The following is a 25427-nucleotide window of genomic DNA, read 5'->3' on the forward strand; positions in this document are numbered from 1 at the left end:
AGACAAATTATTTTAAATGCTCTATAGCAATATTATTTTGAAATTTTGTCTATCAAAATAGGAAATTTCAGTTAAGCTAACAGGAAACAAACAAATACTCAAACATATAATCCAAACGCATAATATCAACTGCAATATAAGCAAAGTGCTTAAAAAAACCAAAACCAACCAAACAAAAAAAAAACAGTAGATTATTTTCAAATGACCAAAATCAGTGAAAATTAATCAGGATTAAATTCAATTTAAACAAAAGAATCAGATACACTCATTATCCTTGCTTTATGAAGAACAGAAAGGATGATATGTCCATTTCAGAAAATCAATTCTGCAAGAGTGTATTTCTCAATTTCATATGAAGTTAGGATTTTACATGAAATGCATGAAAACTTAAGCAAGCATCAAGTAAACTAGCTTAGCTAGTAGAGAAACGGTAACTGCAATTGGACAGTATAAGCCACAATACTCATCTGAAAAACGAAATTACCTTTCAGGAAATATAGTTGAACACGGGAAGCTACCTAATCATTGTAGAAACTAATCCTATGTGGGGCAGCTAACTCTGCTATACAAATACTGTATCGCAACACGGGAATGCCATGAAATACCCACCCTAAACTCAAATTCACTTCCCACAATTATTTTTACAGTATATAAGATGGAAAATTGGAAGAACAACTAAGAAAAGGTCAGAGATCATTCCACTTCAAAATGCCAGGTTATAAATACCTTGAAGTTTTATTTAAGGCTCACTATTTACACAATTATTTACTTTGGATGGAAGGGAAGTCTACAGTGGGGCAGGAACAAGTTTAAATTTATTGCCTTATTATCTAAGGAGCATATTGCATAGTCACAAAAATATTTTTTTTGATAGTTGTATCCATTTAACTCATTTCATAGAATCATAGAATCAGTAAAGTTGGAAGGGACCTCTGGAGATCATCTAGTCCAACCTCCCTGCTCAGCACGGTCACCTAGAGCATGGTAGACAGGGTTGCATCCAGGCGGGCCTTGAAGATCTCCAGAGAAGGAGACTCCACAACCTCTCTGGGCAACCTGTCCAAGTGCTCCGTCACTCTCACAGGGAAGAAATTCCCCCTCACGGTCAGGCAGAACTGCCTGTGCTTCAATTTCTGCCCATTGCCTCTTGTCCTGTCACATGGGACAACTGAAAAGAGTTTGTCCCCGTCCCCCTGACACCCTCCCTTCAGGTACTTGTACACATTGCTAAGATCCCTCCTCAGTCTTCTCTTCCCCAGGCTGAAGAGGCCCAGCTCTCGCAGCCGTTCCTCCTAGCGCAGGTGCTCCAGCCCTCTGATCATCCTTGTAGCCCTACGCTGGACTCTCTCCAGTAGCTCCATGTCTCTCTTGTCCTGGGGAGCCCAGAACTGGACATAGTAGCCGAGATGAGGCCTCCTCAGGGCTGAGTAGAGGGGCAGGATCATCTCCCTCGACCTGCTGGCAACACTCTTCCCAATGCATCCCAGTAGACCATTGGCCTTCCTGGCCACAAGAGCACATTGCTGAATGTATCACTTAATACACCCCCCGTAAAAGATTTTTTTTTTAAAAGCATCATATTTCAAAATCAGCCCATTTGTGAAATGTCATCTATCTAAACAAGACTTCCTACAGTTTTCTTTCTGAGGCTATGAATAATTTACAGAATTAAAACAACTTTTTTTCAAAAATGACTTTTCACTACAGTTTTGTTTCCTTTTTGTGGGTTTACTCAGTTCAATACCAAAGCAACAGCTGCTTTTCTACTCTTAAACAATAACACTGTGTTTAGGTTTTTAACAGAAGAAGAAAATCTTTTATGTTTTCCACACCTAAAAAAAAATTAAAAACTCTTAAAATATTGCTGTATCTGCTTTGAAACACTCTTTTAAAGTTTATATATATATATATATTCTAGCTGATTGTGCTAACCATTCAATATGTGAAATATATCTCAACTATTGCAATCAACCCATCTTACTTTTTGCACAGGACCCAGGCTTACTTCTTACCGTTAGCTCTGAGATTCTATTTGAACTACAGTGTATTTCCATATTCATTGAGATCTTCAAAGAATTTAGCGTATCCACTTTAAAGTCCTTCCAGAAGCTACTCTTCTTTACTTACAGTTTCATATTTTTGGCCTAGCTTCAACATCGAGCCACTGAATAGCTTTATTCTGGAGTGAAAAGCCTACAAAGCTTTTTACAGAATGTAAAACTTCTAAACTACTTAAGGGAATACAATCCAGTTTTTTTGCATGAACTAAATAAAAGGAATTTTAAGTGTTATAGTAACAATTCTAGGAGCATTGCTGTTATTGATTAATTTTGTACACTTTCAATTTAAAAGTGTCTTTCACATAGCATCAGTACTAGGAGACAAAGAACCATACATGCAGACTATTAAGTCTTGTAGTTTCACTTTCCTGCCTTATTCCTCTTTGATATTTTTGTTCACATATGGAAAAACAATAGCTCCCAAGCAAGAGAATCAAATCCGAGTAAGTGACAGCATTCCATCCAAAACAGAGTTTGGTCACCATTCCTAAGAAACATTCAAAAGAAAAAACACACTGTTCACAAGAAATCCTCCTCCCCCCCCCCCCCCCCCCCCGAAAGGAGCAAACGTTAACGTAAGCTAAGAAAATCACCTATGTGATTTAGCTGTTACAGCTCTTCCGACACATTAACAAGATTTCAAAACAAAGTGAAATAAGGAAACCGCGACAACAGATGCTTCCAAAGAGAAATGGCAGGAAACAGGATGGGATAAGCATCTTCCAAATTTATAACTTCCATATTACAGTGAAAGATTTTTTTAAAAAACTTCCATTGTAACCAGAACTAGTAAAATGCAACATCTAAGAGTTATAAAGAATAAGATACCTTATACTAAACAGCTTTTTACTGTCAGTAGGTTAAAGAAAAAACAAAGCAGTCTCCAAACAGCTGAAAAAATCATGTTTATTTTCTACACCTCATGTCTCCTCCACCAGATAAATGAGAGCATTATCACTGTTTAATACAAGTTTTAATTGAGTACTGTCACTGGTGGGAAGAAAAGTGCAGAACCACTACTTTCCATATCAAACAAAGCAGGTAATTAACAGCTATTCTGGCACAATCCCTTATCACCAAAATACACAACACTGTTAAGTTCTCTCAATGCCAACGCTTCCCTACAACAAAGGAAAGCTGATGTTTCAGGGTCACATTCACTCCTTTAATACACAAGCATAAATTTGCTGCTCAGTCAGACACCTATAATTAAACACAAGAAGAATATAACTCTAATATTCAGACAGGCTCACATATGAGTGGGATATTTTCCCTGTAAAGATGATTGCCTTTCATTTTTTTTGGTTTCAAGTAGCTACAGTTCACTTAGTTTTGATTACATAGCAATTGGATATGCAAATACCAGAGATCTAAAAAAAATGCTTTTTCAAACGTCAGATTGTAAGCAATCAAGCTTATTCTTTTCTCTTGTACACACAAGCCATTCATCAAATAGCTATTGTCTTAAAAATGTCAGATCGTATTTATCAGAGTTTTGGAGACAAATATATGAGCACCCATTACACAGAACATGGCTCATCAGGGAGTGAAAATGATCTTACAATTAATTTAATATATGTTAAATATATATATATATCCCTACCAAAGCTCATTATAACTTCAAATTAACAAAAATTTTAGTTTGTATTTTTCGTAACTGTATATATGATATTAAATTACACAGCCAAAAAAATGCAGAATTACTGAAAATCATTTATGTGTATGACCAAAACTATTTGGCATTTTGTGAGTCTTCGTATTTGCTTTACTTTTTCCTTTAAATACTCAACTTCATTTTATTTTCTCCTCTTCTTACCGTAAGGGAGCCTCAATTTAGTTAGCAGCCAGGAAAGCAAAACTCACTGTCCATCAACTCCCTGCTGCCATATGATGTTTACATTCCTTCCATTGTTCCTTCCTTAATGGCTGCTATGAACCATTCTTTGAGCAGCAAATGCAACCTGAATATTTGAACTCCTACATACCCCTACTTACTGAGGTAAAGAATTAGACTGCTGACAGAGGAAGCTGAATGTTCCCTCCCAGCAGATGCCCCTGTAAAGGTGGTTCTCTGTGGAAGAGAGTGGCAAAGTTCAATACCTACTATTGTGGAAGGAAAGGTCAGGATCTCAAAACTTAGATTCAAAATGCCAAGACCTTGACAGTTTCGACAACAGGCAATATTGGCATTCTCTAGCCAAACTTAGTATATTTACTACTACAACTAACAAAGTTATTTTGCTTGCAAAAAAGCCAAATGAAAATGTATTCAACAGCAACATAAATAATAGGCCAAATATGATTCATCCTAACATGTTATGTTTTATCCTACCTGACTTTTGTAATAGAAGAATCTCCCAAGAAACACTAATGCACTTAAATGGCAAATAACAGATCTGAAGCTACAAGTTACCAAGTAAAATTGGACTACCCTAATAGAATTAAAACACAATTAATAGGTAATGTACTTTGCTCTTCAAAACATTTTTCTTCAGATGTGTATAAAAGACATTGCAAGTTCAAAAGATCTCATCCTTCCTAGAAAAGGAAGTTTCTCAGAAGAATGTTAATTTTACTATCAAAATAACTATCTCAAAAAGTTAATTTTCAAGTTGAATTGAATTTTTCATATAAAAAACCAGATACTGAGCAATTCCACTATTCAGGCTGCAACAACCTATGTCCTTGCAATACCTCCATCCCTCCATTACATCTGACTATTTTCCAGACCAGTTAGAGTATTTCAAATTGCACTAATAACCATTACATTTATCTCCCCATTTCGCTTGTAACACAGTTCATCTTAAGACTTTTCTATTGAATGCTGTATGAGTTAATGAGTCCACAGATTTAAGCTCTAGCTCTTTTTGTCAGTCAAAACAGAAAGAAAGATTTAATTTCAGCATGTCAACTTTAAACATAAATGATTGCTTCAATACCACCTCAAAGACTCCTTGGTCATTTGAATCTCATTTAATTGCTAGATGGACAGTGAATATAACATTTACACTCAACACAAAATAGCCTACACTTTTCACTATAAAAATTCATTCTAAATCTTTAAGGTCTTCATTTGTTAACAGTTAGCTTTTAGTTCTTGAAATTACATGATACTGTGTGCTTTGTCAGTTCTTCATGCTGGCTTAGTTGCCAGCAACCTAAAAATAATATCCTCTTCAGTTTTAAATATGTGGGGCACCTGAATCAATAGTACTGCATCTTAAAGTAGCTCTAAAATAATTCAGTTAAATGAATCAATTATATCAAGAGTCAGGTACATCAGGTGGATTCAGACAGGGGAGCTAACTGTGGTGTAGCATTTCAATCCTTTAGCAATGTCTGAGCCCAGAGAAACATTAACCATTTCTGTATGCTAGCATCCCATTTACCATTACCAACCATTTACCCAAACAGTCCAAATGGCACAGAAACGGTGTCAGTGTTGGTATTAACATATTTGGGTCAGTGCTCTGTAAACATCTGCTTTATTCCTTACTCAAGACAAATTTAACAATTGCTAAAGTTGACAAGAACTTGCTACCAGAATGGTCAGTCTCAGTGCAGCAGCAAGCACTAAGAACTAGTACAGTAAGGTATGGGATCATACTTAATCCAAGGGAACATGTCCATCCAGGCCAAAACCTCCAGAGTTCAAAGACCTTATGGACAGAACAGGAATTTGCATGCTGACATGAGGAAGAGTAGGAGCCAAAAGCAAAAAATCTAACTCTCAACATGGCAAAAGAAAGTGTCCGTGCTTTGGACAGGATCTCAAACTCTTCTGAGAGTGCCAGGATGCACAGCAGACAGATGTACAGCACTTGGTCTACAACAACTGTAGACCTCGAGAGTAGAAAGAACAGTTTGCAGTTTTTCATTCATGGCATCAGGGTAGGATTTTGCTGATTATTAGGCTGCAGGAAGTTTTCTTAAGATAAACTATCATCAATAGTACTAAAAATTAAAGATGTGATTTCAAAAAAGGAGCACTCCCAGCTCTAACCATTCTTTTTAGGCAGCCAACGAGCACCATGTTAGAACTGCAAGGTTCACTCCTCTGTCATTTTGCATCCCTCTCAGAACAGCTATCTCCTTCTGGGATCCATGAAATGTCATCCTGACTGCAAACAGGCACAGCCACCTTACTGTGCCACGACACAGAGTAATACCAAAGGATGAGGGCAAGGGGAGAGAGGGAGGGAGAAAAGCAACAACAAAACCAAACATCTACAGATTTGTGCATGGGAACACTTGAGAAAACTGGTTTATACTAATAAAAATAACTATAAACTGGTTTATGCAAGACTGAAGATACTTGACAAACTGATGCGTAAGAGCCAGGACAGCAAGGCTGATAATTATATTGCCTATTTACTTCCATCAAGAATCAAAAGACATTTCAAGAGTTATAGTAGAGATGCCAATTAGTCTTTAATTTTTACCTATTCCTCATGTCACACCTACAAATTAGCTACAGAGACCTCTTACCTACAATCAAGCCTGAGAGTAACATCTTCACTTACACTCCACACAGAGCTTCAGAGAGTCAATATTCAGAGCTCGTGTTCCAATAGACTTCTATGCTAGTAAAAAAATTGTAAATTCACCAGTCACTCTGATTCTTGGAAATTTTGATTTTTTGGATGTTTTGTTGTCTCCTCCCCCCGCCCATACACACCTTTTCAGATGCTCTCCTATATGTTAAATCTCTCTTAAATGTGTTTGACAATAGGCCTCTCGTGTTATTAACATTGAGCTGCACCTCACCTCTCTTACTCAATTTGCCCACTTACAACATTAGTTTAACTCCAGTGTTTATATCATTTTCTACCTTCATGCTAATAAGTAAAGTCTTGCTAGAATTCAGAATTCTGTTTAGCTACTTCTATGGCATCTCATTATATTTGCAGAGGGTATATGAAGCACTGTGGAGATACACCCGCCTCCTCCCCTCACCTTTTTTAAGCACAATAATGGTCAACAAAAGCACATCATCAGTCAGCAACAAGTCAACAGAACCAAGACTACCACACTGGTGAAGATGACAGCCACAGAAGATCTCCCTACAGAATACAAGAGGAACTGTATATCAAAGCAAGGACAACAAAGCAAACTTATGAAACAAGGGAGAACTTTATGAATGAGGGCAAAAAGTTTATGCTGATCTAGTTTGAAAAAAAAAAAAAAAAAGAACAGAAAGGTTAAGAAGAAAGAGCGTGTGCTTAATGACCCTTCAAAGTCTTAAAGAGAAAAATCTCCTCTAACTCTTGCTACAAAAACATAATTGCTCTAAAAATTATTTTCTATTGCTCTCATACATGCTATGCATGTAAGTTCATTCCCCAGGAATACTATTACTTCACTCATAAAGACATTTTGGTGCTTCCCACCAACTCTATAGCAAATTCATGACACTTTTGTACCAACTAGACACTCCCACCTGTGCTGATTCAATCCATTCTCATCAAGCTTTCTACATAATTCTATAACATTTTTTAATGAAACAACCAAGAATTTGATATTCCCATCATTTTGCTAGAGCCAGAGTCTTCCAGCTACTTCAGCTGCCAATTATTCCATTCTGTCATAGACACGCAAGTTATTGAGAACTGACTGAATGAAGTCAGTGTTTTGCAGATTCTACTTCCCACAGTCAAAAATAGCTTAATGTTTTCTCCACTTCAGGCTGTTAAAGGTTAGAGGACAAGATTACATTCCCAATTGTCTTGCAGGAACATAGAACCGTAAATTGATTTATTACCCAAATAACATTTGAGGATTACCCATAGTAATAAAGTCATCAAACAACCACAAATACTGTGCATGTGTTCCATAACTAGTTTGTGAAACTAAATAATCAAATCAGACAATTTACAGAGAATGTCAGATTCTTCTAATGAAATTAAACAGTCTCCAAGCAATTTCAGTACAAGTCATTGCTAAGTTTTACTAAGTGTTCTACAACACCACAAGAGTAACAAGTTTTCTTTAACAAGAAAATAGATTTGCATATCTGGCCTTAACAAACGTCTGAGTAAATTTTAATCCTTTCATACAAGTACTTAATACTACACTGCGCTGTTAAAAGTTTTAAACACCTGTATATTTCTAAGATATATTCACAGTATGAACAAAATTTTATGATTTTCCAAGATGAAAATGAATCCTAGTACCTTTTCAAAAAAGGCAACAGATTATCTCCCTATCTGGAAAACAATAAAGGAGCAGAAAGTCAGATATTTCTGTCTTCTAAATGCTTGGCTAGTAATTTAACTACTTAGTTTCATCAATAGCAGCATCTCATTTCGTGCTTGCTCTTTTGCTTCATGCAGAAGAGCTTTCCTATCAGTCTCAGTGAAACTGTTAAATCTGACCCTACAGAGCCATATGCAGGATGGCAAACAACTCTCTGTATTCTATTCTGCCAGCCTGCAGCACAAAATAAAATTCATATTGAGAGCTGCAAAGAATGTTCAGGAAATAGACAAACACGGTATTTTCTCCCTTGAATCAATAAAGTTCAGCCTGCATTCTTGAACTCGAGCACATTCACCCTTCATGCAGTTCAGGGAAATCCAGATGAGTCTCAAGCAAAGTCCAGAGTCTCTTCCAGATGGAAATTCAAGTATGGTTTCATGTTACTCAGCAAAACTACTCAAAATCCAGCCCTGAATACAAATCATTTCTGGTAAGCAAGCTCATAAAGTAGCACCATTATTTCTTTCTTCATAGAATAGCAAGGTTTAAATTTGCCCCAATAAAGCATGACGTTCTTTAACACAAGCATAACTTGAGTCAATGTTGTGGTGGGGGTAATACAATTAAGTATAAAAACTTTGCTCTAATTTGTATTATTACAAATTTTAAACTTGTAATAATGTTTCTCCTTGCAGAAAAAAAAAAAAGATTGTGAATCACAACTGTTTACTGTGTTGTAAAGTGAACTAAACAAGCAGTAAGCACTTCATTTTTCCCTAGCAGTTCAACTAGAATCGCAAAAATGAAAATATTAAGTATTTCTGCTCCACAGACTTGCCTGCATTTTAGATATCTTAGAAGTGTACTAATTTATAGTTTCCTTACAAATCAAAAATCCTTACCTTAGGATTAAAAAAAGCTCTCTGTGTAATAACATACATATATAACATATCAGTGCTAACGTCTGTTTGGTGACAGGATTTTTTTTGTAAGATCTATTGAGACTAAAGGATGACGCAAATACAAGACAGTTCAGCATTATTTAACAACACTGACTGAGATCTAATCAAGTCTAAATTTAAAGAAGTTCATTAACCACATTCAGGAGTAATCTAGGTTCCTTTTTTCTTTCTTTCTTTTTTTTTTTTTTAAATGAAACAACTTATCTTTTTAGATATAGATAATTAACTGACACTACTAAAATACCTACACCATTGACTAACTTGTCAGATTTAAGCTAATTTCAAATAAGTTATTTCAATGATTAAAAAAAAAGTGTAGAGCTAATCCTCTCAAAATATGCTCTCCGTTAGTCTTGTGCGGTGATAAAACTTCCAGGATACAGAACATGCTTTTCACCATTTAAACTATTCATTCTTTTCAATTAGACAGAAGTAAAAATGTAGGTATGTTTGTGGAGGATTTTTTTTAAATACCTCAAAATAATTATGTGGGAACAGTTCCCGCAAGTTTTTAAAGCTTTTGTTCAAGTGGCAGGTACCAACACCTGTGGGCTGTAGCGTCAACTTTTTATAAAGTAATTTAACACTCTATTTCCGATCTAACAGAAGCTTAACAACTACTTTGTCAGAAAGACATTTCCTATCAGGACACAGATGAAGACAAGTCAATTACTGTTCACAGATGTGTAATTTGAATTTATAAAAAGAGACTTTTTTATACACAAATCTTCAGACAGCAATGCCAATTTCCCTTTATATATACTTTTCCCACTATACTCCATGCTACCTTTTCCCCCAATTTCAGGATAATCCTAGTTCTCTTGTCTCTGGGTAATTTTTTTGCTCAGAGAGAAAACAAAACAGAACAGAACAAAAAAAGACAAAAGGAGAGGGACGATTAGAAGCTGTTTTCTAGAGTGGCTTAGATTACACTCTTCTGTGTAGTCTATAGCTTTCAGTGTCTTTAACAAAGTGTTTCTTTATTGTCATTAACTCACTTATTTTCATGCCCAAGTCAAAGGCTTATGCTGCTTTTCACATCAAAGAACAGCCACACATCTCTTAATAATGTTAAAAACTGCAACTTTATATTGAGCATGTTGCAGAAGCAACCAATTCAATATAAAAAATCAAAAGCAGCAAAAGTTATCTAAAAATTATCTACATTGTTTAAAGATACATTGCATCGGATACATATGAGTGATATTTCCTGAAATTGGTTTGCAATAATTCTTATGGCCCTCAGGCACCTAAATTTTTCTATCCTTCAAAACAAAATCATTCTGCCCTTGAAAAGGAGAATATTCCTCAGTCTGTTAAGTAACAAGACTTGTGCAATAAATTATTTCAAGTAGGGAGTATTTGTCAAGCTTTATATAAAATTTAAGGAAAATATTCCCTTCTTGTAAAATTCACAATCCCATAAACAAGCAAACTAACTGTGGCCACACTTGACTACTATCAATATAAACTGAATACAATAAAGAAAGGAAATTGCTCTAAAAGTAGAAAGATATGCAAACAAAGGTGATATAGTCTAGAAGAGACTCTGGACTATAAAAGGATCTATAAAGCCTCCCCTATAAAGGGACTTAAAAGAACTTGGCCTTCAGTTATGGGTAATTCAAGGAATGTTTCAATATTATCTTCAACAATTTCTTTTTGAATTTTCTGAAATATGTTTTCTACTACTATACCTTTAGCATTTAATTATCTTATGTAATTAAATAAGTAACTTGTTAAGAGGAATAACCTCCTTTTGGTGAACACTTCCTCTCTCCTCCTCCCCACCCTACCCCACGCTGTTAGTTAATAGCTACTCTGAGGAGATGCGAGATTATAGGAGGGGCATCACTCCCAGACTAACACGGATATAATTCAAGAGACTTAAGTTGCATGGGCAAGACAGGAAACAGGCCATGCTTCAGCAATTCTTTAAGGGAGGGAAAAATTTAGAGCAGAAAAACAGGTTTACAACAACTGCTGCATACAAAACAAGGAGCTACCTATGCAATAAAGGTATTAAAATTGGAACACAAAAGCTTATTTTCTGCACCAGTCACTACTGAAAAAGAAATCTAGCCGATAAGCAACCAAGATTATTTTCATTACATCTTGTGTTTCACACTGAGCCTCCAGGAAGGTAAAGTGGTGTATCTAAGTACATTCTAAGTATATGGAATACTAAGTATAATACTCTTAAAATTCTAAACTATAATTATATAACTAAGAATATTCTTCAATAGGTTTGGATTCTAAGCTAGAAGATTTTTCACTACTACATATCTACATACAAAATTTCCCTCTTTACATACATTTTAATATGTCCAAAAAAGGACAGCAATCTTGGTCATGTATCATGCACATGGGCTTGCTTTTCATTTGAATCATATACCAATGTCACCAAATACCAGCTTTTTTTCCCTTATTTCTCACCATACTGAGAAGTACTCAAAAGCCCATCTTTGTAAGCAATTACAGATTTTTTTTAAATGATCTCTCCAAACCATGTCCATGCTTTCACAACACAGATACATTAAATTATCAGACAGCAGTAGCATACTTGTGGACAAGGCAGATGTTACAAGTAAAGGGCCTGAACCATGCAAGTTACTCCCAGAAGAAAAGAATATTAATGGCAGATCAACATTTCATTCTGAAATACAGAACTACTTCATTATTTGCTAAATATTTTCTTTTCTAACATATGTGCCAGCATCACACCTTTATTATTTGTCCACATAAACAGTATTTTCCATATAATATAAATATTGAGCATCCTATAATTAAAACTGAAGTTAATAGAATATAACATCACATTCTGCAAGTATGCTGCGCTATTATTTAATGATAGTTGCTTTATTTTATAAATTAAATCATACGCATGTTAAGACATTCTATTGGACAGTGTCCAATATCCGTTCTCCGAAATACCATCGGATAAAAAGTACTAAAATGGTACAAATAAATAGCACTCCTATATAGTATGTAAATGTAGTAAACAACATGATGAAAGTAGAGTTAAATTTTTTTACTCTTTTTCCTCAAGGGCTTAAGGAACTTACAACCTCTCATTAGCTAAACTTACTACCTTTCTGAAGAGGGAACTTATGTCTTCTGCAAAGCAGTATTAAGCTTCAAAAAAGAGATAAAATTGTGTTTAATGCATGGAATTATCAGCCAAAAACAACTTTCAAACATTCACATGTAAAACTTTAACACTCTGGTCTTTCAAAACCTCAAAAAATAAGCAGATGAGTCACCACCCTTATCTGGACTGCTATTTTAAGAAGTACTCTCTCACATAACTTGAATCTAATTTCAAGTCCTGGTCACTTGCGAAACTTTTCATGAGTGTAAAAAACAATAAGAAAGCCATCTAATATAGCTAGGTGGAAATACAAGACAGTAAGAGAGTTGGTGCACCATGATCTATCAAGACAGACTGTGTTAGAGAAAATTGAGTCAGCTCTCTACAAGCGTGCCAATGTTTGAAAGCAGTTGCGTAAGATGAAAGAAAACCAACATTTTTGTTTATCCATCACAGGCTAGTCTTCCCTTTTATAAAATAGCATTCTTTGTTGTGAGAATTGTTATTTTCCATTCTACTTAGTGACAGGTACATTCATTAATTAAGCAAAGAATAGCTTCAGAGCTTTAATAAAGTTACAGACTTATTAGCCTTTGATAAATGCTTGGAGCTATCCCTCACCCCCTACCTCCAACCTACTACAAGTATCTCCAGGTTCTAATCACAATATTCTCAGTAATTAAAGTTTTGATTTTAATTTTGTTCTGATTATCAGCTGAGCCTCAGACAGGTACGACTTGAGAATTTCCCTTGCTTTCTGTGGGAAAGCTGTCAGCAAATTTCAAGATTTGATGTCAGTTCAAGTGACTTGACCATACGAAGATTTGACCATAAGATTTCTAATTCATTATTTCTGTTCACAGGCTAGCACAGAAGGGTAAATTTCTACAGAGTAAATCAAGATTTTTTTTTTCTGCATTTGTTTTCACTTTCAGTCTATATTTTCCCTTGCATTCTGCTACTATTAGCAAGGCAGGAAGAGAGAAGTAGATGGATAATTAACACTACGAGGTGGTATTCGGTGTCATTTAACTGTCACATTAGTCACTGACACTGGTTTGCTAACCGATTCTTCAGCATCTCCAGTAAAACTTTTTATAAGTAACAACGGGCAAGCAGGTTAACAGATATCAAAAATACTTACGAAGTTTACATACTAATTAACCTTTACCTATAATCTCCCCAAAAGTTCAAAGCAATTCAAGCACACAGGAAAAACTCTAAAAGCCTCCTCCTTATTTAGAGTATCGCCTCTAGACGAGATGACAGGGCTTTCAAAAACAAAGCATAATCTTCCATATGATAATACTATACTTCTGACTGCCAAAGAAAGCTGTCCTGGGCTGAGGGGTTCACCTGTAAGCATTAACTCATAAGGAAAGGGGGCACAGGCCAATAGCAAGATATGTATTTACTTCTGAAACTGATAAATGTCACTGGTTCTTAATTTATTCTGCTTGTGATTGTGTCTTGAATGAAGCTTCCAATTATTCTTCTTTTTGGAAGAAAAATCAGACCAAAATATCTATTCTAGTTGAGGTACAAGATACACTGTAAACTGCATTGTAATCAGTGCTTAAATGATGTTTGCTACTGCAGCAACAATGGTAGCTCACACGACATACAAGAGAACATTTTGCACCACAGACAAAAAGTCCATAGACTGAAAAATATACCAGACTGGTGACTAATACAAATCACCTCAGAACAGCAAAAGAGCTACTGAACGACTAGAAAGGGACGGCATGAAAATAGTTTCTATCAAGCAACTTGTTTCGTATATGTTCAATACTAATTGTACTATTATCTCATGAAATTATCAACTGTCAAGCACCCCGCGCTCCAAAAATATCAGACAATGGATGTCTTAGAAGAGGTAACAGGTTTCTGCTTTTTCCTATCCTGTATTGGAACAATAACTTTAAGACATCCTGACATCCTAGCAATCATACACCCAATCTAAAATGTCTCAACGAGGACTGTGCTAAGTAAAGATTCACCACCAGCCACTCTAGTCAATGCTTAAACATGTACTACCTTCTGTCTGATCTATTTGGAACTAGACTTTGTTGCAGATAATTTACTTTTTCTTATTTCAAGTAAAGGAAAGAAGCAGATTCATACTAAAAGGTCCCAGTTCCTACAAGCTTTTCCTCAAAGACAAAACTCCAGTAGCTTCCATTGCATATTCTCTCTGGAACAGAGCTTTACAAAAAAAGTAGGGAAAAAAGCACAAAAAGACCACTTCAATAGGATAAGGTATTTTCCTAGACAGAAAACCTGCCCATGCTAACTAGACAAATGACTCCCCACAGGAAAGGGTTGATTTTGAGGCATAGTGGAAGGCAATCATGGGTAGTACAGATGATAAGACTTTATAAAAAGTCTGAGAGCTCAGTGTAAACTCAGGACATAATATATACACACATACTATGCTTGCTGCTGGAACATAAGCGCCTCCCTACAGATAGGGCTGAAACAGGATGCCTTCAGTCTTGGACATATCTTCAGTGAGAACCTATTAAATGGAAAAGTGTTCAAAGAATGAAGGCTCTATAGCTCTAACAAAATGCACAGTTAATTATATCTTGGAAAAATCACCACAGCCAATCTGGAATTCACTGGCTCACACTAGTTTCTGTTCAGGGTAGTCTAAATGGAAGGGAAAAGAAGGAGAAGAGGAGGTGGTTGGGGGTGGGTGGGACCCATGGGTGCAAGCTGAGGTCCCAGGAAATACATGCAGCAATTTCCAGAAGTCTGAAGCAATCTTCACTCATCTGGGTGCTTTTTAGAACAGGATCTGCAAATGGAACATTTACGGAGGAATGTGTCCCTTTCTTGAGAAAATAGAAGCATTGATGCAACTTTTCTTCTCTTTTTCACTACTGTTAACTGTCTTAAGTTTAGCTACTGCTAACATTAACTGAATGGATCAGATGCTTTTCCACATAGCAAAGCTGATCTGCAAAACTTAAGGATGTATCAGAGCAACACTATTAATGTCTTTCTTAAATATACATATGTTTACTACTAATACTAAAGTATTATTTTTAGACTATTATGTTTAGGACCTCACAAGTTTGCTATAGAACAGATGTCTGAAATGTTTTAGTTTCTAATACCTATGAATATAAACGAACCAAAACTAATCATTTTATTCAAAATAAAAGTTATATAACCGAACTCCTGAAGAACTACCCCAATCCCCAAATTTGCATTCCTAAAAGAAAGGAAGGGTCACGATAAACAGACATGCATTTACGAGTAAAACTGAAAAATTGTACTAGCTATAAAAATGCAATCTGTGTTTCAAAAGCTAAAGTTAAGTAGGAAAAAGCTGAATGAACTTTAAACTATTCTCATTTTTAGGTATTAATAGTTCTACTTTGAGGTCACTAGTTTGGTAATTTATCCTTTCTAATGTAAATTTTGAAATCTTCTAGATTTTAAAGAATATTTATTGTTGTTGATGTTATGCACAAGAAATCAGAAGTCGTAACTCCTAATTAATCTATCAAGAAGTGGCAACTTTCCAGCATAGCTGGAATACTCTAATGAAAACTAAGGTAGGTCTGCAAACTGTAAAAGGGGGCAATATCTCCAATAAATCTTCTGCCCCAGAATAGCCACTTTTCTACAATATAGTAGAATATATATATATATATAAAATATATATAAAAGTAGAATTTATATATATGTATATATAAAAAACAATAAAAATGAATACTATTAATAGTCATAAGCAAAATTATGGACGACTGTTCACATATTGGCAAACATACGCTATGCTTCAACATACAGCTTCAACACCCACACAATTTCATAGGACAACTGAAGCATGCTGAAATTTTAGCACTCACAAAACTTTTAATGTCTCTTACCACCCCCAATTATAGGAAACCTAAATTTCAAAATCCTTTACAAAAATACCAACTCCAGAAGTTCTTGCCAATTTACAGCTTAAAACTCTGTAATAACAAGACTAGTTTATATGTTAAATATTCATGCAAACCAGGAGGTAGAAGGAATTCAGAATGTAAATTAGAATAATTTAAGAAAGAAATTCCTCTAACTCCTTCATAAATCAGGCATCACTTAAGACAACACCACCTTCTTAATTCTACAAAACCTAGACAACCAAAAACCCTTCACAGTTCAGAACAGACCTTTATTCAGAAGTTAATAATCTAAACAACAGAAATAACATAACAAAATTAAGTTTGTAACAGCTATTTAGTTGTTTTTCAGAAGTCTGTTTTAATTCCTATGTGCTACACATACACCAACAGAACAGACTATGTGGTAGATTAGGTAAGAAAAAAAGAGGTTTTCTAAAGAAAAAAAAATAAAAAAGTATGGTAACAAAAATAAAAATAGTACTACTAAGTGCTCATCTCAAACTGAAGTAGAGATGCAGGTACAAGTTCAGCAAGCAGTAATCAGAGAAGAAAAAAAACACCTTGAAAATGAATTGCAAAAAACAATGACTTCCAGGAGATATCATCAGGCCAACGTAACATTCAAGAAGGTTCTATCCTGAAAACAAAAGTTTTCCTATTTATATGGACAGAGCATATGTATTACAGTAGTGAGTAAGGAACACTCTTAACTACATTTCAACTCCCCTTCAACTCAAAATAAATTCAAAAATGTGGTGCTTGTTCTTTCACTTGTTACAGACAAAACTCACTGCCACAAATACATGAAATCCTTTTTCCAATCTGCATTACTTGCAAAAGTTGCTGTTTTGCAACTTTTTGCAACACAAAGAAGTTTTCAACACAAGAAAGTTCTTAAGAACACCTGTAAGATTAACGATCCTTCCTTAAAAAAACATATTTAACTTCAGTTTCACCTTTATGTTGTGAAACATTCGACACAATTAGAAGTTACTTTATTACTGCAGAATACTTTAAAATTGCTAGATAAGACTCCCAATTGCACCATTATGGGGCACGAACATTTACTTTCTTAAAGAAAGGCTGTGTCAGTCACTAAGTCTATAAATACTAATACTAAAAAAGCATATAATCAGAACATTCCTTGGGGTGACAGAGGGGTAACATTCCCTTTTCCTTTGTATTAGGAAAGGAAATTATGCATCTGAAACTACACTACCTTTCAAGAACTTACCTTTTTTTTGTCCCTCATTGAGCCTTTCCCTCGGACCATTATCTTGCATCCTGTTTCTGCCTCAAGCTGTTTAGCCGTTAGTCCTCTGGGTCCAAGGATTCTTCCAACAAAGTTAAACTGGAAAAAAAAAATATTTCTATAAAACAAAAGTAAACAAAATTAATTAAAAATCCAACAAGGTATATTTTCATCCCTACAACACTATCAAGTGTTTATCATTTTAAAATACTACACTAAATACCTGAGGTAAAAGAATGAGACGAGACAAGGAACAATTTCAGATTTAGTACATTAGATACCTATGCAACCTCTACTCTGGAGTAGGCTGATTTCAGGTGAAAATAGCCTTTCAATTTACCAGCTGGCAGTCAAAGGCAGCAGTATTCATAATCTTTTTTCAGGTTAAGTCACCTCACCTCACCTCTTACAGAAGCACTATAAGGCATGTTACAAAATCTGCCTCCTTTCTTCCTCAGCACTATCAAGACCAACATCATGAAAACGTTCATGACCAAACACGTACAACTTCCATGTAGTGGAACTGATCAGATGACGCATGTAGGTCCAGCCTCATGATGGCATGGGGCCACAAGCCTTCCAGGCAAGTCCTTTAGGCCTCCTACATGTAAGAAGCCTTCAAAAAACATTCACTCTTGCCCTTTCATATTGTTCTGGTGGACTCCATCTGACCAGTAGGCTGCTGATCTACCACTCATCTACCAAAACTCGCTTTATCACCCCATTCTATAAAAGCTCCTTTATCAAAAAAACCTGAAGATTGTTATATATATATATTTTTTAGTTTTTACAGGAAACATTTCTGGAAAATGTTTAATCCGAGATTTTTATTTATTTATATATACATATATATATAAACTGTGGAAGTGACAAACAGATGTGATTCTTTGTAAGCCATGTATTTTAATCAGTTGAATACACACACAAAATAAACCTTCCATTTTAGCTGGCTAAGAAACATCATGAGACAACAATCTCCCCACCACCACCACCATTAGAACACAATAACCCTCTGGAATTTAGCCATTATTGTCAGTGGATTTTTTTCTTTCATTATTTTCAGTCACAGACCCTGGAAATTATAACTACTTTTTTTTTTTTTTTTAATAAGTATTAGGAGAGATGGCATTAAGAATACATAGTATTCTGACAGCCATAGTGCAAACATGTAGCACTGGGTTCGCAATATACATAAACCCAGAAATTTCAGACTGAATACTAAATGCCAGCATATACATTAAAAGAAAAGAAATTGCACAGTAAAGATCGGAGTCTGGTTATTTTAGATCCTTGTAAACAAAGCTATACAATGGAATTATGACAAAGCTGTTGGCTTTCATTTCCTCAGCTAATTAAAATTGGTTTCAAGTACTATAACTCAACATATTTGAAATCCTTATAAAACATCAAAAAACAGATGATTTAAGAGTGAGCAGAAATTATGAACACAAGCAAATTAAAGTTCTTCAACAAAAATGTTTGCTTCACCGCGGTTAAACTGTTCTGAAGGAAGATATACTCTTGAAGTAATTTAATATTTCAAGCTCAAAAAAAAAGGATGCATCATGAAGTCTCAATCAACCCTCAGAGAGGAAAAACTAAAAATTAAAGGTACTTGCAAATGCATACACAAATTGTTAAATACAGGAAATTAAGAATTAAGCAACATTTACTAAGACGAGACTAGGCTACAAAGCAGCTAGAAGTGATAGAAGTTCTCTTGAATCATTATTAAATCTTGTTTTTTCCACATTTTGTGCTTAATACAAAAAAAATCACAACAGTCTCATGTATACAGCATCTAACTTGCCTTTCTCCCCAACTGCACTTCCCACACACTACTCAATCGTTATGTATGCATCCCATTCCAATGAAACAGCAAAAACAGAATACCGTGCACTGAACTTGAAAGCTCTTTTTACCCATACAAGATGACTACAACTACATTCTCTGTCTTCCAAGACAGACAGCAGCCTTAAATATTTTATTAACTACCAGCTGTGACATCACTTCATTATTCATATTGGATTGGATCATTATTAAAAGAGAACTAATTCAAATTGTAAGACTTAAGATAATTTGGATAAAGATGAAAATAAAACAACTCATGATTCCAAGAAAAGAAAAAAAGAAATCTTTATTACTCTCAAGCTTGCAGCTTTACTCATATTGTCAGGATCCCATTTAGAAATGTGGCTTCTGCTTGAGGAATGGCTAATCTAACCACAATACATTCTTTTTAAAAAGAAGTCAATTATTTTTTCAAGCTATTCCCAAAAGGGTCTCTTCTTTATAAAGAGCCCTTGTAAATTGTTCTGAGATAATTCTATCCCTCAGTCTTTTCAAATTGTATATATTAATGCCTTCAATTGTCTTGCATAGGTATGTTTTCCAGAACTCTGACCACTCTTGGACACTCCAATTTCCATTTCTTAAAGTAGGATGCCTAGACAAGGCAGTAATTCAACTGAGACCTCACCAGGAATAAGTTACTCAACAATTATCTTACAACCACATTTCTATTAAGGCATCCCAGCTTTTTCTTCCCTCAAAAGAAATTCAGTTCTTATATTTCATTCAATGTTTATTAATCCTAGATACTTTTCTCTCATGCCTCTGCCTAGTCAATTTTGTCCAGTTTTGTATTCATATGCAACCTTGATATCCCCCAGTCCCTTCAGTTTTGTATTTATGTACAACTATGATCTCCCCTCACCAGCATATTCTCAATTCGTCTAGTGAATTTCACACTGTTGACTTCAGGCACTAATTTAGCAAGATCATTTTGATTTTTAATTGTCTTTGAAAGTATTTGGTATGACTTAAATGTTTTCTAAGTGTGTCTTCTATTCCACTGAGCAAGTTATTCTTGAACATAGTAAGAGATCCAAGCCAAGGGAGACCTCTGCAGGACCCCATTTGAGGTGCAGTCTTAGCTGATTTTGTAGTCATCAGTACTCCATTATTATAGTTTAAGTCAGTTACTGTTATTCCAACAAGTGATTCTCAAATTTTCTGTGCCAATGGGTCATTGTCAACATTCAGTTTCTCAGGCTGCTTCTCAAAGTTCTAGCTGAAAGCTCTGTAAGAAAGAAACATTCATGATTCTCTTCTCAATGGGCCACATACAAACCAGCGGCCAGCAGACCACAATTCAGGAAACAATAGTGTAGATCAAGCCTTCTCGTGGGGAAGAGTCAGCAATTTTTACCAGAAACCAGTTAAATCAGCACCTATTGCTTCTCTTATCTGTCACGCCAGATGCCTTGTCAAACATGATTACTGAAACAAGATACATCTAATAAGTTCAAAGACCATTTTTATCACCTTCTCATCCAGTATTTCTCATGCTCTTTGTCCTGTGTCCTCACCAATTACAATCAGCCTCATCACCATGAGTTCTCCTACAAATTATACACCTGTCTTTAGGGATACTGTTTGTTCTATCACTTTTAAAGGAATCAAAGCCAGGAATAATTATTTATAATTTACTTTAATCTATAATGTGACCTGTATCACTTTGAATATAAACTGATATATGTTAGAATGGGCGAATATGTTAATAAAGCAGATATGTCCCATGTTAAGATTAAAAGTCTCTATATCAACAGTGAGCAAACAATCAAATACTTCATTTTACTTCATTGTATCAGTCACTCCTTCTCAGTAAGTAATGGACCTCTGTGCATAATAGGCATTCATATGACTAACACTTTCATTTGTAGTATTTCATAAACATTTTCCTGTTTATTAGAAGAGTTGGACTAAGTCTATTTTTATTGTGTTCTTACATCTTCCTATACAAGCTCAAAATTAGAAATCAATTAGAATCTCCAACAGAAATTAATTTGATTGACAAAAAGCCAAGAACTACAGCATCTAGTAGAGCTCGGTTGCTGCTCTTAACCTCCATTTGCTAAACTTTCAGACAGTTACACTATGATGCTACTCCTACCTGCCTGCTTTTCTGCATCTTCATTCCCATTCCCTCAGCTTCCCAAATTCATTAATTTTCTCAAGTCCTCAGCACATACAAAATACATGCCAACAAGATCCTGTAAGCAAGCCATTTGTTGCCTTTTGAGTTAATGCTCAAAATATGCTCTGACACAACATACAGTATGTTGGAGAGCGTATATGAGGTTCTTGGTTACTGAAGCCATTTAAGCAGAACCAAGTACATTTAGGTGAAGCATAAAAGCTCCTCTGAGTTTGCACTCCGTGTAGGATTTTAATTATTGTTCTCTTGCAACTGACACTCCTAAAAGTTGACAAAATTTGTCTTCCCCAACATGCCCTCCGTGTCAGAAATCCTCTGATATAAACAGCTTGCGTTCCCTATGCTGACAGCAATTACCCCCCAAGCAGACCAGGCGTTTTTACAGTCTTTCTACACCAAACCAGCTTCTATACCCCGAATAAATGAAATAAAGGAAAAAAGAATGAACTATGCTAAAGACTTACAGCTACTGACCTATAAAAGGTTGCAGAGAAGACGATTTGATTTTTTAATATAGGTATAAGAAACACACAGTATTTGAGAAATTGCATGCAAATTAAATAATGAGGGACTTGAAAGTCAGTAGTGTTAAATTTCATGTTCTTATTGTGTCTCTTGTATTTTTGTGTTTTCTCTTGAAACTCAGAAGTAAAATATAGGAAAGCCTACTTCAGCCAATGAAAACTCTTTTTTTCTTCACATTTATTGCTAGAGAAGAATTTTGAAAAAAAAATCTTACTTGATTACATATCCAAATACAGCAAGAGAGAGAGTATGAATCCCTGCATTGGTTAAAAGTTGTTCTGCTCAATTAAAAACTAATTCTTTCTGCTGTCCTATTAGCAAATGTTCCAATGATTTAATACACACTGAGTTTGCAGAGCTAGTTACTAAACATTGGAAATAAGCCTGAATGAGTTATTCTTAAAAATCTATTTCAATTTTAAAGAAATTGAGAAAAGCCTCAGAAATCTTATACCTTCCTCAGATATGATACATGTTTGACAATGCAGTGTTTTATTCACAGAGTAAACATTAAATTCTCAATAGTTCCTCATGATAATAAAAACAAAAGATGCTCTACTATCTGGACTTTAAACATAATAACCACCCCCTAAATATAGCAAAATTCTTTAACAAAAATAAAAAAAAAACTTTCAATCTTTAAAGAAATCTTTTTAAAAAGGAATCTTATAGAATTCCGGAGTTATATAAGAGCCTATTCTTTGATAATGATCCTCAAAGTGCACCTCAGAGTAAAACACACTATCACAGTACATGCAGATTTCTAATAATCTGGTATAATGCACGTGAGGTCTCACCATCTTTCTGATCCCCATTAGGGCTTAAATGCTCTGAATTGCCCAACACTATAATGACAACTGAGTACTTGTAGCAACAAATGTCCAGCCTTATTGAACGTCACTTAATTCTTAACTTCCCGTAGAAATCAGTTTCAGTATAATTATGGCATCCTGGATTCTCTTTACTGTTTTGAGATTGCTACTTTTTTCTTTCTTTAAAGAATTTAAATTCTTTAAAAAGAATGTCTTTAATTCTTTAAGAAGAATTTATTTAAATTGTTATTTATTTTTTTAAAATCAGAACAGGAGGCAAAAACTTTTTTTCTATACCATTTAAAAAGTAGCTTACCCTCTCCTTAATTATATTTTTTCAATTACAATCTTCTTTTCTCCAGTTCACTCAACTGATAGACATAATTCTGCCAGCTTTAAGTGGATTTTGATCAGAACAGAAAACTATTTCACATGTATCCTTCGCATACTCAAGTCATTTTTCAAATTATACACTATAACAGGAATTAACTCAAACTTGCCCAAAAGAATGTTTAAAATATTTCACTTGCAAAGATGTGGACAGCAGCATTTCCTACTTGCTTCATTCTCTGAAACCTTCTTCTCCTTCCCCCCCTCCAAAACACACACACACACACACACAAAAAAAAAAAAAAAAAAGAAAAGCTGAAGACCAAGACTTTGCATAGTTCAGTGGTTAAAATACAGCAAAGTTAAAAAGCAACTGAAACCAGATGTTATAACGGAGAACATCTGGCAATTTTATCTTGAGTAAGCAGCAATGCTGATAGCAAGGAGAAAACCTTTATGTCTTTAGATGATAAGAGCCCCAATTTAAGAACATTTGGGAGACCACTATCTCCCAAATGTTTCCAAGTTTTACTGTAATTAAGTGTTATAGGTTAAAATGTACTTTTTCATTCTTTCATTGCTACGCTTTACAAGTGAACAGCAGCTAGAGTAGAAAAGCATTCTGAAGAAAGTGTGGTGAACGTGTATGACAAGATTTTGTTTAGTAAACACCCTTTTTTATGAGCAACATTAGCATTATTCCTAAGTATTGATAAATTTCTTAAAATTGACCTGTTCTGGAGTACTTATTTTCATGTATGTTTTTACTAAAGAAAAGCATGTATTTATGTAATTAATTGAAACAATTCTATAGATAAAATATTTAAATTAGAAACACTACATTAGAAGACAAAAACTAACATTAAGCTGATGAAACATACTCTAAATGGAAGAAAGAGGTTTTTGTGCCAGTCAGGTGATATTCTGAACCCACCAATAATTTTAACTGACCTACTACAACTAGCAGGTTTGGGAGCTTTTCTTTTCTTGTTTTTAAAGGCACATTTATTTATGGTACTGCTAACACATTTCTTTCTCCAAAAAATATTTACACACTTGTCACTCTCTAGGCTAGTTTTTACATAATCATAAAAATTTTCAGATACTTGCTTTCATAAAAATGTAATTATTCTTGAAATAAGAATATACCATCTGAGGTACTGGAAAACAAAACACATCATTTTAAACTTTGAGAAGTTAATATTATAATTTCAGTTAGTGTTTAATAAGCAAAAACATCTAGATATTATAGATAGCTTTGAAATTGCTTTAAGCAACAGTTTACAGAAAAATAAAAATAACTTTAAAATGGACAATTTAATCCACTTTATACTGAAAATGCTTTTTAGCAGTAACATTCTTACATTTGTTGACTTAACATACCATAAGCAAATACTGATCTTCTCAATGACTACAACTTTATCACAAAGCTTTATTTCCAGTAGCAGCAGTAGTAATACTATATATATGTACATATATATATGTTTACACACACACACACACACTTACTTTCAAGAAAACTAACACATCTAAGAAATCTTTTAACTCATGATCACCATGAATAACTTTTGCCATCCATAGTAATATACCAACAGAGTTTTATAGAAGACACAGCCTTTCAGTATACCTTACAGTCCTTTTCATTTAATTAAGATACTGTGTTGAAATATTTCCAAGAATGGCCAGTGTTTTATCCAGTAGAAAAGATACTAGCAGATTTTTAATATATGGTAATTTAAGGAAATAAAGTCTGTTTTCTTCTGGATGGAAAATCTCTAATATATTTGATGCATTATTTTGTATTTCTAGTGATTCAACAACACATATCACAACATAAACAGCTACACAGTTACGTGTTCAAGAAAAGCAGTAATGAGAACTACTGCCAAACAAAAACAAGTGTATCATATGCACAGCTTATTCAATGACCCCACAGCTGATTCACTGTAAGTAGAGATGAGTAGTTTACATACACATCTGAGACACTTGATCACATCTAACAAATTTGGTAGAAAAGGTTTAATGTTTCATGAGTAAAATTTTGAAATAGTAAAATCTTTCAATACATTAGAATGTATTTTGAGCACTAAAAATATGTTCCAGCAGAATTTGGCATCTGTTTTGCATAACTGAGAAAATCAGACTATCTGACAAGATTTTACAGGAGGAAGAGGCTTAAAAAAAGAAAAAAAGAAAGAAAGAAAAAGGACAGTACTATCACTGCCAAAATACTAAACACAGGTAACAGTAACCACATACAGAAATTTAATTTTTACTACTCAAACTAACTTAAGGTAG

The 25427-nt window shown here is 34.6% G+C and overlaps 1 protein-coding gene across 8 annotated transcripts in view; it reads right to left on the reverse strand.

Annotated features, from left to right (window-relative positions):
- Nucleotides 1–25427, reverse strand: part of QKI (QKI, KH domain containing RNA binding) — a 165752-nt gene that overhangs the window by 80979 nt on the left and 59346 nt on the right. For all 8 annotated transcript variants that reach the window (XM_062572307.1, XM_062572305.1, XM_062572304.1 and 5 more), the window contains exon 3: nucleotides 17445–17561. In XM_062572307.1, the coding sequence (XP_062428291.1) occupies nucleotides 17445–17561 (117 nt within the window). The remainder of the gene's footprint in view (nucleotides 1–17444; nucleotides 17562–25427) is intronic.

The sequence above is a fragment of the Rhea pennata genome, chromosome 3 (genome assembly GCF_028389875.1).
Source record: "Rhea pennata isolate bPtePen1 chromosome 3, bPtePen1.pri, whole genome shotgun sequence".
In the NCBI taxonomy this organism is placed as follows: Eukaryota; Metazoa; Chordata; class Aves; order Rheiformes; family Rheidae; genus Rhea; species Rhea pennata.